Genomic DNA, 14,799 nt, shown 5'->3' with positions numbered 1-14,799 from the left:
ATATTGCACATTTTTAATTGAATAGTTTTTAAAATGTGTTTTCCTACTGCACAGGTAAGGTATTTTCTAGGGTGATTTTTAACTTATTCACTATAGCAGTCACACATTCAGTAATCTGAAGAGCAGTTCTGCCTTCCCCTTACTTTCACAGTCTTCTTGAGCATCACTTCATCATGGCATGGGGCTGGACAGACATGCCCGCATTTACTCAGAACTCGCTGACATGCCTGTTGGCACGGAGGACAGGTGCCAAAGTGGCAGCGATGTCTCTCTCGACTGGCGTGATGACATGTCGGTGGATTCCTACATAAATGAGACACAGGGCACTATTAATAGTACTTGTGATATTTCCAGTGATTTTTGTCCACGTTCTTTCTTCTGGTATCCAGGAATACCACTGGAAATAGTCACATTTATACCCTGAAACCTTGGATACAACCCAAAGTATGTAACCTGCTGTATTTTAATTACACATCTCTGCCAACCCCATGCTAACAAGGTCTGTCCTTGTAAAACAAACTCCTACGTCTTGATGTCTTCAATAATAAGCAGATATGACAATCAAGGGCACAACAACCTTCAGCAAAAAGTGCTTGGGTATTCAAGCACGATGAAACAAAGCAATGCCCAGGAAATTAACAATAGTATTTTACATAACTGTTATGTCAGTTGAACTCTTAACTGCTCCTGCAGTATGGGACCATATAGGCTCAGGCACAGGGGTGTACGGTATCGCCAAAAATATTATTTTAAAATTAATTCAGGTTAATTCAAATTCAATTGAAGTAACCAATAGATAGCACTCTTTCCTCGAAACTCTGTATTTCTAATGAGCCAATAATAATCATCAGACAAGACATTAAATTAAAGTTCTTATCTGTGACTAAATGGTCCCACAGGATCCTTAAGAGTAGGAATGTCTAAACATATCCCTTAGTGAGTTCTGCCAGCAATGAAAATGATATAATTCCGGTTTCAATATACGACCCCAAGCACTACAACTGCCACCATTTTCAGGTCCACAACATCTTTCACACATTTTAAAGAAAAAAAAATGCTACAGGAAAACAACACCTTCAGCAACACACAATAAGAAATGTGAAATGTAGAAAGCAGATACAGAATATACTGACCTGCAGATCTCCTTACACCTGGGTGGTTTGGTTGCCCTCTCCCTGCCACACGGCACAGTTAGAACAGTAGCTCCACACTGACACTTCACATCGACAGTTTCTGGACATGGATAGCAGCTGCCTACATAGGACAAGATACCCAAATCAGTCCACAACTCCAATGGACTCTGACAAATATGCATCTTTTCCATAGCTTTGTAAACTTCAAGGCAGCCTAATTAAATCAAAGGCATTCTTCAAACCTGCAGTGATTAATAGCTTATGAACATAAACTGTTGTGTACACTTGTGTACAGCAACAATGAACACATTTTGTTTTATAGGAAGTCTTGTTGTTTCTGGGGGAGTCAACAAGACTACCAGTTAATTTCACACATTTGCCAGACTGCAATCTCAAACCATCTTTGTAAAGATCTACCCCAGCTAGTGCCAGGATTTAGTCTAAAGATATTAATAAGGCATCTGCAAGCATTTTAACCAGCAAAGGAAATTGATCAGAGCATAAGCGGAGGCTTTCAATGAAGACACTGCTGGCTGGCATCTGGACTGCCTGTAACTGGGATTGGTAGAGCATTACAGACCAAGAACAGTGGGTTTAAGTCATCCAGGATTTCTTTGGCTCGCCATCTAACAGCAACACTTGTGTGTTGCCTGTGGGCTGGCAGTATTGCTAATGAATGCAACATCACTCCCCCAACTGATGTGCATTGACCTCACAGCTTGAGAAATGGCAGATGGTTCATACTTTGAAGGCAACCCTTGACTGTCTTCAACCATCCCTGTAATGGTTAAAGGTTTTTAACAATGAAGCCAATACAGTTAACAACTAGCAATTCCAAATTAGGGCAATATTAATATAGCCACAGAAACTGTGGGCAAAGATTGCAATCTGTAGTTCTTGTCTTCAGTATGACCATAAACAGAATCAAAAAGAGTAAGAGGCCCAACATCATTTGAGGAAAGTGTGGCTTTCATTTTTCACTACAGCTACGAGTAATTTCTGTGTATAGTCAAACTCTGAAAGGAGCTTTTGGAATCTGTGAGCATCAGAATGCTTTAGACCGAGAACTTAGATATAAAGCTGCCCTTCCTGCTCACTAGTCACTGTAATGACTAATGGAATGTGATGTATGAGCGAATAAATACGGGTTGTGCAGCAGACATTTCACCGCAGAATGGAACATGTGAAATGCATGCAGAGTTACCAACCAAGTAATATCTGTTAGCAAAACTGGCTTGAAGTCGAGAGCAATATTTCTTTACTGAATAAAAAGAGATGTATTCACAAGTCTGTTTGCTTACAATGTAAAAGGGCCACTTCACCTTCCCTGATGTTTTGTTACTTCATTCTGAATCGCAGACAATGACGGCAGCATGGTACTGTGCATACCTGGAAATGTTATCTATTCTGTGATGTAAACTGGATATTGTACATGTTACTGTGTACATTGGACTTTATTTGTGGTGTGCGGTTCCCCTTTAAGTATCTCACAAAGACAGGTTCCATTTTATAGCCCAAAAGGCTCCTGCTGTCTGACCCAGACCTTCACAAACACCATGCTTCTCAGGACAGAGTAACCAATTACCATCTGCTATGTAGGGATTGAAGTACATAGGGAACTTATCTGGGCTTTTATAACATTTGAATTTACAATCTTAAAAACAACACAAACTGACAATTCATTAACAAGCTGTGTTGGTCATTTTTCCTATTGATTAAATTAATGTTATTGACGTGCAGCTGAAAACATATTCCAAAAAAGCAACAATGCTGTATGGATATTTTTAAAATAAATCACACATTACAGGGTGTGTGTTGTGGTTAAATAACATTACACATAGAATGGATATGCAGTACACACATCAACATTGTGCACTTACTTTATTTAATTGAATAAGTAATAGATATTCTTACCACAAACTATAGTAGATCTACTTCTCAGTTCTGGCTCAAAAATTATTTCTTCTTAAATGCGGAATGATTAAATTGAATTGTTCTGGGATATTTTTGCATTTATCCACTCCTAACATACAAAACTTATAAACATGCTACAAGTACAACTTATCAGTGTAATGAAACAGACTTTATACCAGCACAGGTCTTTTATTTTCTTATTCTAAGCAGGAGCTAATACTGGCTTGCTGTGCATGAATTTTGAATATTATTAAATATGCTGTTCATATCATTAAAGGTAATATATTGAGTTGCACAAGAAAGCAAAGAGAATAGCAATATCTATGCCTGAGACACTCCTCTTTATGAAAGCACCAACTAAACTTCCTAAGTCATCTGCAAAGACATTAACGACCTGAAAAAATGTATGCCATAGTATCAATTTTTGCTAATAGGAACACTAATCTCAAAAGAGCTTTCGTTAAAAGATTGTTTTTCATGCCAGGGTGACATTTGGAGCAGATGTAATTTGAATGGTTTTTTTCCTTCAGCAATATGCCCTTTAAAAACTGCCCAGACTTTGTAAAGGGAAAAAAGAATAGCTGATAACCTATCGTTCTAACTACTGAAAAACCTTTTAACTTCTGTGCGGGTATCTCCAGTGTGTTCAAAAAAGCATCTCTAAAGGTCAGCAAATTAAATATCAAATGAAACATGAATTATTAAAGAAATCACTTTACCTGTTCTTTATCTTTCATCAGCATGATAATAGAAAACCCAGAAAGGCATGCACATCTTAACACTTTTTTTCCATCAACGACCATTGGGGAGCCAGAAAGGGTCTTACTGATTAGACAGAAAAACTGCTCTATTTAAATACCTATCTTTCTCCTGCTACTTTCCAGTTTTTTTGGCCCTTTTATTCCAAAGTATTAAGTAAACAAAGTATTTCAAAACTGAAAAAGTAGAAAAAAACTTTTTTTCAAGAAGAGAGCATTTAGCCCATCAAGCACAAAAAAGTTAATTACCAATTTAAATATCCCTGCATATTCCATATAAATAATACTTTTAATTTTAGGTTTGCAATATTTTGACACAATTAGGAATCCTGCTTTGATTACAATATACTGTACATGGATTATACGAATCAAAACATTAAGGATACTTCGTCAAAATCCATACTTAAAATGGAAAAAGATCAATTAAAGGTCATGTAACAATCCTTTCTTTCTTGTGTTAAACAATCGATTTTAGAAATTACTATGCCCACAGTAATCAAGAATTTCTAATACAACATTTTTCTTTTTATAAGGAAACTCAAGACCACATTCGTCATCTAACCTCAAGCCCCACTGAACTCATCATGCAGTCTTATCCTCCATTGAACCTAATTAGTAAATAATGGTGGCTGACTGGCATCAGCCCAAGAGATTTTCATCAGGCCTCATCTGGTATCGCAGCAGTCTAACAGTCTCTGAAAAGCTTTTTTTAAAATGGTTCCATTTATTGAAATAACAATCACTGCATTAATATGCCCAAAAAAAAACCAAACTGGTACAGTAAGGTTGAATTATAAATTAAACAATTAAATGCTAATTTTTATCTCTGATTGGTAAAAAAATCAGCAAGACTGCAGAGTTCCTGCGAGCCAAGATAGTGCTGCAAATACTGACAGAAGACGTATTGATTCAAAAAGTAATTACTCACAGGAACACTCTGTGGTTGTCGCTTGTTATTTACTTTCTTACATATTTTGTAGCATAAAATGTCACTTCTGGACAGCACGGTGGTACAGTGGTTAGCATTACTGGTTTGCAGTGCTGGGGCTCAGGGGTCAGTTCTTAGCCTGGGCCTGCGGTGCTATCTGTGTGGAGTTTGTATGCCCTCTCTGTGCTCATTCGGATTTCCTCTTTGTGCTTTGGTTCTCCCCATAGTCCAAAAACACACTGGTACAGTAGGTACACTGACATCTAGAAAATCTGGCTCTGCATGCCTGTGTGCCCTGTTATGGACTGGCATAGCGTCCAGGTTGGGTCCTGTTTTGCAGAGTCTTGCAGAATAGGCTCCATCTCCCCCGCAACCCTGACATGGAAGAAGCGCTTAGAAAAAGGATGGATGGAAAATGTCTCCCTGAATGGGAGACCTCCTGGGAAAGATAAAGTTGCTGCTGGAAGAGGTATTAGCGCTACCAATATGGGGCACTCTACGGTCTGTGTGGCTCCTCATGCCCCAGTATAGTGACGGGGACACTATACTTGAAAAAGGAGCCATCCTTCGGATGAGAGGTAAAACTGATCCTGACTCTCCGTGGTCATTAAAAATCCCAGGGTGTTTCTCTAAAAAGACTAGGAGTGTTACCCCAGCATCCTGGTCAACTGCCCCCCTCCAGCCATTACCATTGATTGATCAAGTGCCATTGATTGATCAAGTGAATTGGCTTCATCACTGTTCTTCTCCCCACTGATACCTTGCAAAAGCTTTTCTCTATTATTGCATATTTGTCACACTGGATGTTTTCATATATGCAAGTTATTGCAAGATGCGAGTTATTACAAAGTGTTATTTGTTTTAACTAATAGTTTTAACTATTGCTTGTGCACAAAGGAGAGCACTACTTGAGCTAAAGGAATATGACCTCATGTTCTGTTAATCCTAGACAATTTCTTTTGTTAATGTGTGTTAACTATAATTTTCTTCTTAGGGTTGTATCAAAATGTTTTAAAATGTATATTAAATGTCTTGAACAAAATCAACGTTACAAATAAACTATGTCAACGATGCATAACATAGAAGGTAATTGGGGAACCGAATCCCATTTGTTTCCCCATAGGTAGTTTATTCATATTTGTTTTATTTAATCAAAGATTCACACTTTGTAGTTTTCAAAACCAGAACCCTTCCAAAGAGTCCAGAGTCCTACCAGCTACACAAACCACCCTCAATCTTCCATAATGCAAAGAGGAAAATAAAAGCTGTGTGATCCGATTTATCACAGGAGACATTCATGTGGACACAAATGCTAAAATATGATGTTTATAGTTATGACATTATGCACCAAACAAAAACAAAATTCAAAAACACAAAAACAAATGTATGGTAGACGGTCAACAAATGACTGATTAACCCACTATTGAGATGATAAAGATATAAACCCTGACAAGATCTTACGTTTTCCAAATTCCATCTAGAAAGTAGTACTAGTTAAAAGCCTATTAAGAAAACCACTTAAGAAATGTTATGTTCAACACACAAAGGACATGACAGAACACAACACAGAAACACCTGCTCTAATCCACTGTCTGGTAGAGCTGTGTGACCTCACCTCTATGGCAGACAGAGGGACACTTGTGGTTCCTGCAGCCCAAGGCACGGCCACAACTCTGATCACACGGGGGGCAGTTTCCTGGACAGCACTGGAGAGTCAAGCAACACCACCACACAGTTAATGGCAGTACGTTTCCACATAACAGTTATAATAAAACATGTTTTTTTTGGTTTGTTTGTTTAAGACATTGAAGGATTCACACCACCTTTAAAGTAATATGCCATATATACACACTAGTGCAGTACCATACACAGTACCTACTGACTAAATAAAGTAAAAAGCTAACAGTGTTATAATGCTTTACCTGATTTTTGCAATGTTCAGTTTTGATCATGACAAAACCATACTTTCATACTTTATAGACTGCATGATTATGTGCAGCTAAGATGTGATGAATGGTACACAACTGGTTACAGCATAATAATGTACATAGAAAATTACAAAAGAAGGACAGGGCTTAATTAATACAAGTAGTTTTAAAATTTCGAAGAAGAATATGAAGTGATGACAATAAACATGTCTTGCAAAACCCAAGGCTGAAATATTGAACTTGGTTGCTAACTCTCAGAAGATAATTAGTAACCCTGGTGTCCGCTTCAGCAATTTCTGTTGTACAGTGTAACTTCGGCATTCATATTTGTCATCCATCTTTAGATAAGATGCCCACCAGATATTCCCATTAACAAGCATAACCAATCTTTTTTCTGACTTGTTTCAAATGCAATTAATAATTCTACTAATGCCTAAAGTATATCTACCACTAAAATATCACAAAACTAAGAATTTAGAATGTTATCATTTTTTTTGCTACTGGTGAGCTCACATTTCATTGAGTCAAGCTATACATCTGTAAATTACAAATGCTGTCTTGTGGGATTCTGTTCCATCCATTGAACCATGCAGGTTCCTGTTCAGTGGTTTCTGCACCCTAAATAACACACACCATCACATCTTACTGCGCAAATGTTTGATGGGGTTAAAGTTTTGCAACTAAGGCATCCATGCATAGCTGTCCCATTCTCATCTTGCCAAGAAAGCTGTTGTTACAAGAGCAGGCGTTGTCCATCTGAAATTTTGTCACAGCAGCATAAGGCTGCAGAAAGGATAGCATATGAGCGTCTTGAGACTTGGTTAATGCAACACCATGCAGTCAGTTTTTACATCAATCACTATAAGAAGAGTTCGAGTAGCAACTACACTCCTGCCCAGACTTTCACACTTGAACATCAATCTTGGCGAGGTGTCACGACCCATGACCTCCCAAACCACGGTGGAATTTATTTGGGTACAACACCTTCCCAAGTTAGAAACTGACAACCGTGAATATCCCAGGCAGCAAGTGATAGAGAGCTGATTTAGTCCAGCCACCAATGTAACACTGGATAGAATGTTCTTTTCATAGTCAGAGCGCATTTGCTCTTTTCTGTATTTTAATTAGGTTTAATATCAGACTGCTCAAATCACCTGTGAACAAGTCTCTGGCTAATGACGTGGTTTAGCGGCTTTGCAATACTCAAAGTCACTTCTGTATTGTGGTGAATGATCGCCACCCTTGAGCAAGAGATTTCAGTAAAATACCCTGCAGTTTAAACGGATACAAATGTAAGTCGCATCTGATAAAAGAAACAGCCAAACAACTTATTAAAGAACACATGTGCACTTACCATAATGTTTTATCACAAATACTTGTATATCTTTACATCAAAAGTCTAAGAAATGTTTTTATTTAGAATCAGATTCTAAAATGTTTTTGCTTGGCTTCCTTAAAGAATTTGCCAGAGAAAAAAAACTGATTATGGATATCACAAATGTGAATGGACTTCTGTAGGTACCACAGCATAAGCGGAAAAGAGTAATTTTGTCATGTTGTTTCAAAAGTGATCAAAGTTCCAGCAATGGTGCCAATTTTCACATTTTGCTGTCTACTTACCATACTGCACAGTGTATATACTGTATATATACTTCATACGTCAGAGGCAGAAACAGCTGTTTATAATCCTTCACACTATCACCCTGATGCGTCAGATATTATCTCTCACTTAGTGAAATCTCTCCCTTATCAGAAGGGACTTATCGAGATACTAGGTGTTTTAATTGCTGTGAAATGCATGGATAGAAAGGGCACTGTCATCACAGCTGTAGCGATGGTTTGGAAAAGACATGTCTGTCATGTGCAAATAGCAACACGTTATAAGACATGGGTTAAAGACCCACTAATTGCATCTAACACAGCAGTAGTGCTAACAGTTCAAAAACAGAGGGTCAAACTGTGTAATTCAACAAGCAAAGAAATAAGGTTTAACCAGGCTCCAAACAAACCTGTCTTGGAGGGCTGCAATTCAGCAGGTTTCATTGATCTCTTTCAAATTACTGAGATTCTTTAAAGGGGAACTGCAGTCCTAATTTCTCAGACCAGTTATTAAATCTCGATAACAAAATAAATTCAGTGATGTTCTGGAATAATTTTACAAATTCTGAATTAAGCGCAAAAATGTGAACTTTGTGAAAGTCACCGTGCTGTTGCAACCCCCTTGTCTCACCACGGGCGAGAGCTCCCATGAATCGTGATGTGAAGCAGCCCTTCCTGCTCACAAGTCTCTGTAATGACTAATGTAATGTGATGTACGAGCAAATAAGTACAGGTTGTGCAGCAGACATTTCACCCCAGAAATGTTCCAACATGCAGAGTTAACAAGTAGTATTTGTCTGTAAAATGGTCTTAAAATCTAGAGTAATATTTCTACTGGATTAAAAGAGATGTATTCACAATCAATGCTGATTCTTTCTTACCCCGAAATACAACAATACCACTGCAGTTCCCCTTTAACTGATCCAGCTGAACCAAAAGATAGTCACACAAACATGGGCAGAATAAAAACCTAAAACAACTGCAGAGCAGAATTTTGCACCTGGTCTATTCCTAACTATGCCAACAACACAAACAAGAGCTGAATTTTCTACAACAGAATGCTAAGCTCCAAGATGACACTCTGCCATCTTGGCACCTAATCTCTTCAGATCTCAGAAACGTATTAAAACTGGGCCATGTCAGCACTAGGAAGGGAGGCCTCCGAGCAAAAAAAAAAAAAGCTTACTGTTGTAAGTGGTACTGGTGGACAAGTAAGAGTCCATCTTTCTTCTGGACCAGAATTTACAAACATATTTCCATGGTGTGGTGATTGGGGTTACAGTGCTATAAGAGGTGTCTTCCTTCGGCTGACATTTAATTTTAACTGGTCACAGCAGTTTTCAAGATAAGGGATGTTAACCCCAGTATCCTGGCTAAATTCCACTTTGATTGGCACATAATGGGCTTCTGCGGAGGATTAAGTGTGTCCACTTCTATATGAAAAGTGGTTTGAGCTCCTGTCGGATGAATATATACAATATATTATATATTATGAATATATACATAAACACAAGGAATTATAATTATTGTTCTTAAAAGGTTTTGTTGTCAGGTACTTTTATGCCTCCATTCCAGAAGCATCCCACTAAAATTCTGATACACTCAGTACTGGACTGGTGCATTTATACATCCATGAAGCAAAAGGTGATTTTCTGTCCAATGAGGAAACTGAACAGAAGATTGTAAAAAGACCTTCTGGCAGACCTGCCAACACTGTGGCATATGAAACAATCACCACGATCATCATCACAGTGTGACTGAATATACAATACAGATCTAAAAATAAGGCTAATGCTTTTTTATTTGCTTCAAGTTGAAAATCTTCTTTTATGCTCCCTTTTAGACTTTCACTTTTCCCATTCAGTATAGGGAAGTCAATCATTCAGAAGTGAAATGTGCATCATACCACCCAGACACTACCTAGATCAGACCACCCGGTTATGAGTCACTGTTCATAATTCCACAATATGCCAGTCCATACGCAAAGCTGGCCCTGTGTGGGCGAGTACCAAGAAAGAAGCCTTTATTGAAAAAAGACATCTTTAAGCTCATATGATGTCATGCCCAGGTTGTTGGTGGGTGGTGTCTTAGTGTATATAGGCCACAGCCACTTTTTTCACATAAGTGCAAAAAAATTACACTGCATACATTATTTATACAGTCTTGCATATGTGAGACTTTAAGGACGCATTTCAAAATGTGTTCAGTAGCATTTACAATGCAAAAACACACTGGAATGCATGCTCCTGTCATCTTAACCAGGATTATTTGTTCTAGTGTAAATACACCCTTAAAATTATGTTTTCATCTGATCCTCCTTACTTGTGCAGAAACCCAACAGGTATTATTAACTACTCCCCCAATTTGTCTGTCAGCAAGTTCACACAGGATTGCATGGTGAGCAACGTCACAACCTGACAGATTGCGTTTCCACTTCTGTGTGAAAAGCTGCCCTGCCGTAACAGACTTTGGTCCTGTGCACACAGGCACTGTCAGAATGGACTCTGGTCCTTTCCGTCAAGCTTTAGCCTCTGAGATCCTGAGGTTCGCATTTTAAAAGGCTTTATTCACACAAGCTCTGAGTGGGAACGTCTCCAATGTCATGGTGAGACCCTACCTTTCTTTTGCACAGGTGCCGGAGGCAGTCTCTGGTTTTGGTACACTTGGATTCACACAGATACTCCTTGTGACAAGGCATCCGCTTGGTATGCTTTCCGCAGCGGCACTGCTTCTCTACTTCCTGCCGAAACAAAGCACCCGCAAGAACAGAAGCCATGCGTGATTAGAACAGAACCAAGACGGACTGAAAATAGCACACATTAGGAGTTACACTGAATGGCACCCAGGCCCCAGATGGAGATGGTAACATTGACATCTCATGCTGCTTTCTCATCTCTGGTTCCTCGCTAGCACTGGCAGGCATACAATAACCACTAAGGCAATGGAAACCTAAAACCATTACTTCTCTAATATTTTCTCTATCTGTGTAATGCGTTTCACATAAAAGCATCCTTCCACACACGGCTAATAGGCAGAAAATGTGGACATAAGTTGTACTAAAGACTGACCAATTACTATTTTTTTTAAAACACAAAAAGCCACACCTTTATCAATATGTTCACAATAAAATCATATCCGGAACTTTCTGAATATGAAATTCTTATTCAGTAAGAATAAGAACTTCATTTTCAGCAGAGGCAATTATTTAACATGGCATGTTGTTTCCAAATTTTGCTTCAAGCAGCACTCAAAAACGTACAAACTCTTGGGGCCTTTTGATATAAATTAAGATAGAAACTTTGAAAATTAATTGCTAGTGTTACAATGATCAGTGTGATTTAATGGTTTAATGACCCATAAAGTAATTAACACATATTTAGTATGTATGCAAAACTACTTTAGATCTACAGTATATACCGTGAAACCTAATGCAGTACAACAGTTAGATCAACAACTAATCCTCCATTCATAGAAAAGTTCTATCAAACCTATCTTTATAAATAAATGGGAAATTATTCATATAGAAGTACACATAACTCCCAAATGAACAATCCCTAAAAAGGTCAACTATTTTTTTACTTCGTTCGAAAACATGAATACTTCTTAAGCATTAGTACAAATAAATGATTTGAACAAGCACAGTTTTGGTCTGACAAACAAAAATGTGTAGATATAAAGAGCTGTTGCGCCCTCTATTGGAGTAGAAGCATATCTGTTTTGCAAAGTTTAAGGAAGCATGCACACAGTCCATAATAAAGAAAAAGAAAACAAGCTTCTCGTTAAAGGTGTTCACTGAGGCTGGCCAAGATGACCCAAATAGTTGATCAAGCTATCTTATCAGTCTTCACTTATCTTCATAACATTCATCCCTGCATTTGGCAGAAACTAATTCTGCTAAAACTAAATCTCAAGTACGTAAATTAAATCCTGTACATTTGGAAGAATTACAAAACCTTTTTGTACAACATGTCTGGTCAGTAATTTACAATTCACAAAATGTTCCCCAAACTGACTGAAGACAGTCAGTAAACATGCAGTTTCTTTAAGACTCTAACGAATAGGCACCAGCATGAACCGCCAACTTCCTTTCCAAATTTTTTTTCAGTTAGGAAAGAAAGGGCCACAACCGGCTGCCACCTCTGACGTCTCTAAAAGTTGCCCAGGGGACAGGAAAAGGCTTTTCCGCGCTGCATACCTGTCGGCACGTCTCGCATGCCCCGCGATGGCAACGCATCGAGCATGTGTGAAGTCCGCACTCGAGAACCTTGTCGCATGTGTCACCGCATGTGGGCACATCCTCTGTGCAGGGTAGAGAGCACTCTGAAAACACAAAGAAAACAGTGAAGAAAGATGTGCAGGTCTGTGGAGCTCACAGCATGTGTCAGTGTAGTGAATAACAAGCTATAGAAAACAAGAGTAAAAAACTGTCGAAAAGGAAGGGGACATAAAAAGCTTGGCAATTAAATAGATAATTGTGTCCTTTATTGAGTATCTGTTGTATTAAGTCTAATACATAACCTAATATTTGAAAGAAAACATCTCTCCTAATGCCCCACTGTGCTGAGGCCCCAAGTACAATTCCTAAGGTGCCATCTGCATGGAGCTCACATGTTCTTTCATGTTTATATGTGTTTGCGTAAGTTTCCACTGGGTGCTCCAGTTTCGTCAGGCATTTTTTTAAATCGGAATAAACTATTTCACAAAACACCTTTCACAATAGGTACACATTCTAACAAATTATTAGACTAACATCAAATAAAAACTTTCCAAATGAGGTGATTGTCCATTATTGATCAGGGCACGTGGATGATGGGTCCGGAATTGCACAATGAAAGAGTCTCTCCAAGCCCTACCGCTTGCTTTTGTCCATGCTATTTCCCTGTCCTGGCTCTGAAACTGCGGTTGTCCAGTCCTCCGCAGGAGCTCAGGGCATTGAGTTTTTCCTATTATTCCCCACACAGGGCCCATAGTCCCTTCCAGCAGGAGAAACCCCATTTGGCGACATTGCACTTCATCTTCATACATACATACTTTGGACTAAAGTGGATTCTGGGAAAACTGTTCCTTGGGTGAGTGTGTGGGTGTCTGCGTCTGTGAGTGCCTGCGATGGACTGGTGTCCCATCCAGGGTGTAATCTGCCTTGCACCCTTTGCTTGTTGGGATAGGCTTCAGCTCCCCCTCAACACTTTACTGGAAAGAGTGGTAAGAGAATTGATGGAAGGAGGCCTTTGCTAATAATTGCCACCCATGACAGCATTTGAATAACGGAAAAACAATGATCGCTGGGGACAGGCTCCAGACTACAATTTACTGCAAGTGCCAGTTTGAAGATGCAAATCAAGCTAGAGACAGTATGTAGGTATCACTCATTTGTTTTCAGTTTAAAAAAAAAAGTTTGGTATTCGAGGTTCTATCTCGAGAGAGAAAAATGTAGAACAAAATTCTACAACAGAGCAAAATACTTTGCAACTTGTCCCAGAACAGAATGCTTGTAAGATGAACAAAAAATGATTATATGAAGAAAAAAGGCCCAAGCATTTAATGTCAAACACCCGTTAGGTATTCAGTGACAACTAATGAGACAAATCTCAGATCAATTGCTCAGATAAAATCACTGCACAGACATCAACAGAGCACCACTGCTCTGATTATCATCTAAGGAAATCCCACTCCGGAGACTGTGCTTAGGAATTGTTGACCGACAAGCAAGAGCACTGCTGATGCCTGACTAACAATGTGTTTGATTGTAGTTCCTGTAATCAGAGGAACAGATAAAAGGTTTATTCTATACTGAAAAGAAAAGAGACAAAACCCTTCAGCTGTGGAGCTGCGTCTCTTTTTTTTGGAGCATGGAATAAACCTTTACCTGTGCCTTTGCGGCCTACGCATGCTGACGCATTACACATCCTTTGAATTTATCAAGTAAAAGAATATTTGGCAAAATCATTTCAACTGGCAAGTAGGTATTATTTGATTTTGGCACAGCCTACCTACTTTTAACTCTTTGACAGGATAAGATTAAGATCACTTTATTGGCCATATACAATGTCTTGTATTAGGAATTTGCCTTTTTGCATACACCAACTTTGTCTACATGAGACACACAGACAGGGAGAGAAGCTGGGGGTCAGAGTGCAGGGTCAGCCATTTATACGTCACCCCTGGAGAAGTTGGGGTTAAGGGCCTTGCTCAGGGGCCCAACGGAGTAGGATTCTTCTGCAAGCTGAGGGATACAAACCGGCAACCTTCCAACCACAGGCACAGATCCTTAGCCACAGAGAGCCACCGAACCAAGAAGTACTCACTGGATTTGCCACATGGGCAGGCTCGGTTCCCTGATCGAGGACACTCCCCACACGGTCCCCGATGACAAACTCTCTCACATGTATGATTTCCACAAGACAGGGTTCGGCCACAGACCTTACAAATAAAACAATCAACAGTCAGCTTTGTCAAAACAAAGAACCAATAGGTCTTACTCATTTGCAATACCTCTTAGTAGATTTAAACAGTGATGCTTTGCTTTTACATTTGCTAAG

At 39.0% G+C, this 14,799-nt stretch overlaps 1 protein-coding gene across 1 annotated transcript in view; it reads right to left on the bottom strand.

Annotated features, from left to right (window-relative positions):
- nfxl1 (nuclear transcription factor, X-box binding-like 1) overlaps positions 1-14,799 on the bottom strand; it is a 57,507-nt gene that overhangs the window by 28,245 nt on the left and 14,463 nt on the right. Inside the window, exons 9-14 of the mRNA XM_006629846.3 lie at positions 14,566-14,680; positions 12,456-12,580; positions 10,878-11,000; positions 6,349-6,439; positions 1,134-1,254; positions 144-303 (exon numbers count right to left, since the gene is read on the bottom strand). Coding sequence (XP_006629909.2) covers positions 144-303; positions 1,134-1,254; positions 6,349-6,439; positions 10,878-11,000; positions 12,456-12,580; positions 14,566-14,680 — 735 coding nt within the window. The remainder of the gene's footprint in view (positions 1-143; positions 304-1,133; positions 1,255-6,348; positions 6,440-10,877; positions 11,001-12,455; positions 12,581-14,565; positions 14,681-14,799) is intronic.

The sequence above is a fragment of the Lepisosteus oculatus genome, chromosome 1, assembly GCF_040954835.1.
Source record: "Lepisosteus oculatus isolate fLepOcu1 chromosome 1, fLepOcu1.hap2, whole genome shotgun sequence".
NCBI classification, from domain to species: domain Eukaryota; kingdom Metazoa; phylum Chordata; class Actinopteri; order Semionotiformes; family Lepisosteidae; genus Lepisosteus; species Lepisosteus oculatus.
This window is presented reverse-complemented; position numbering and strand designations above follow the sequence as displayed.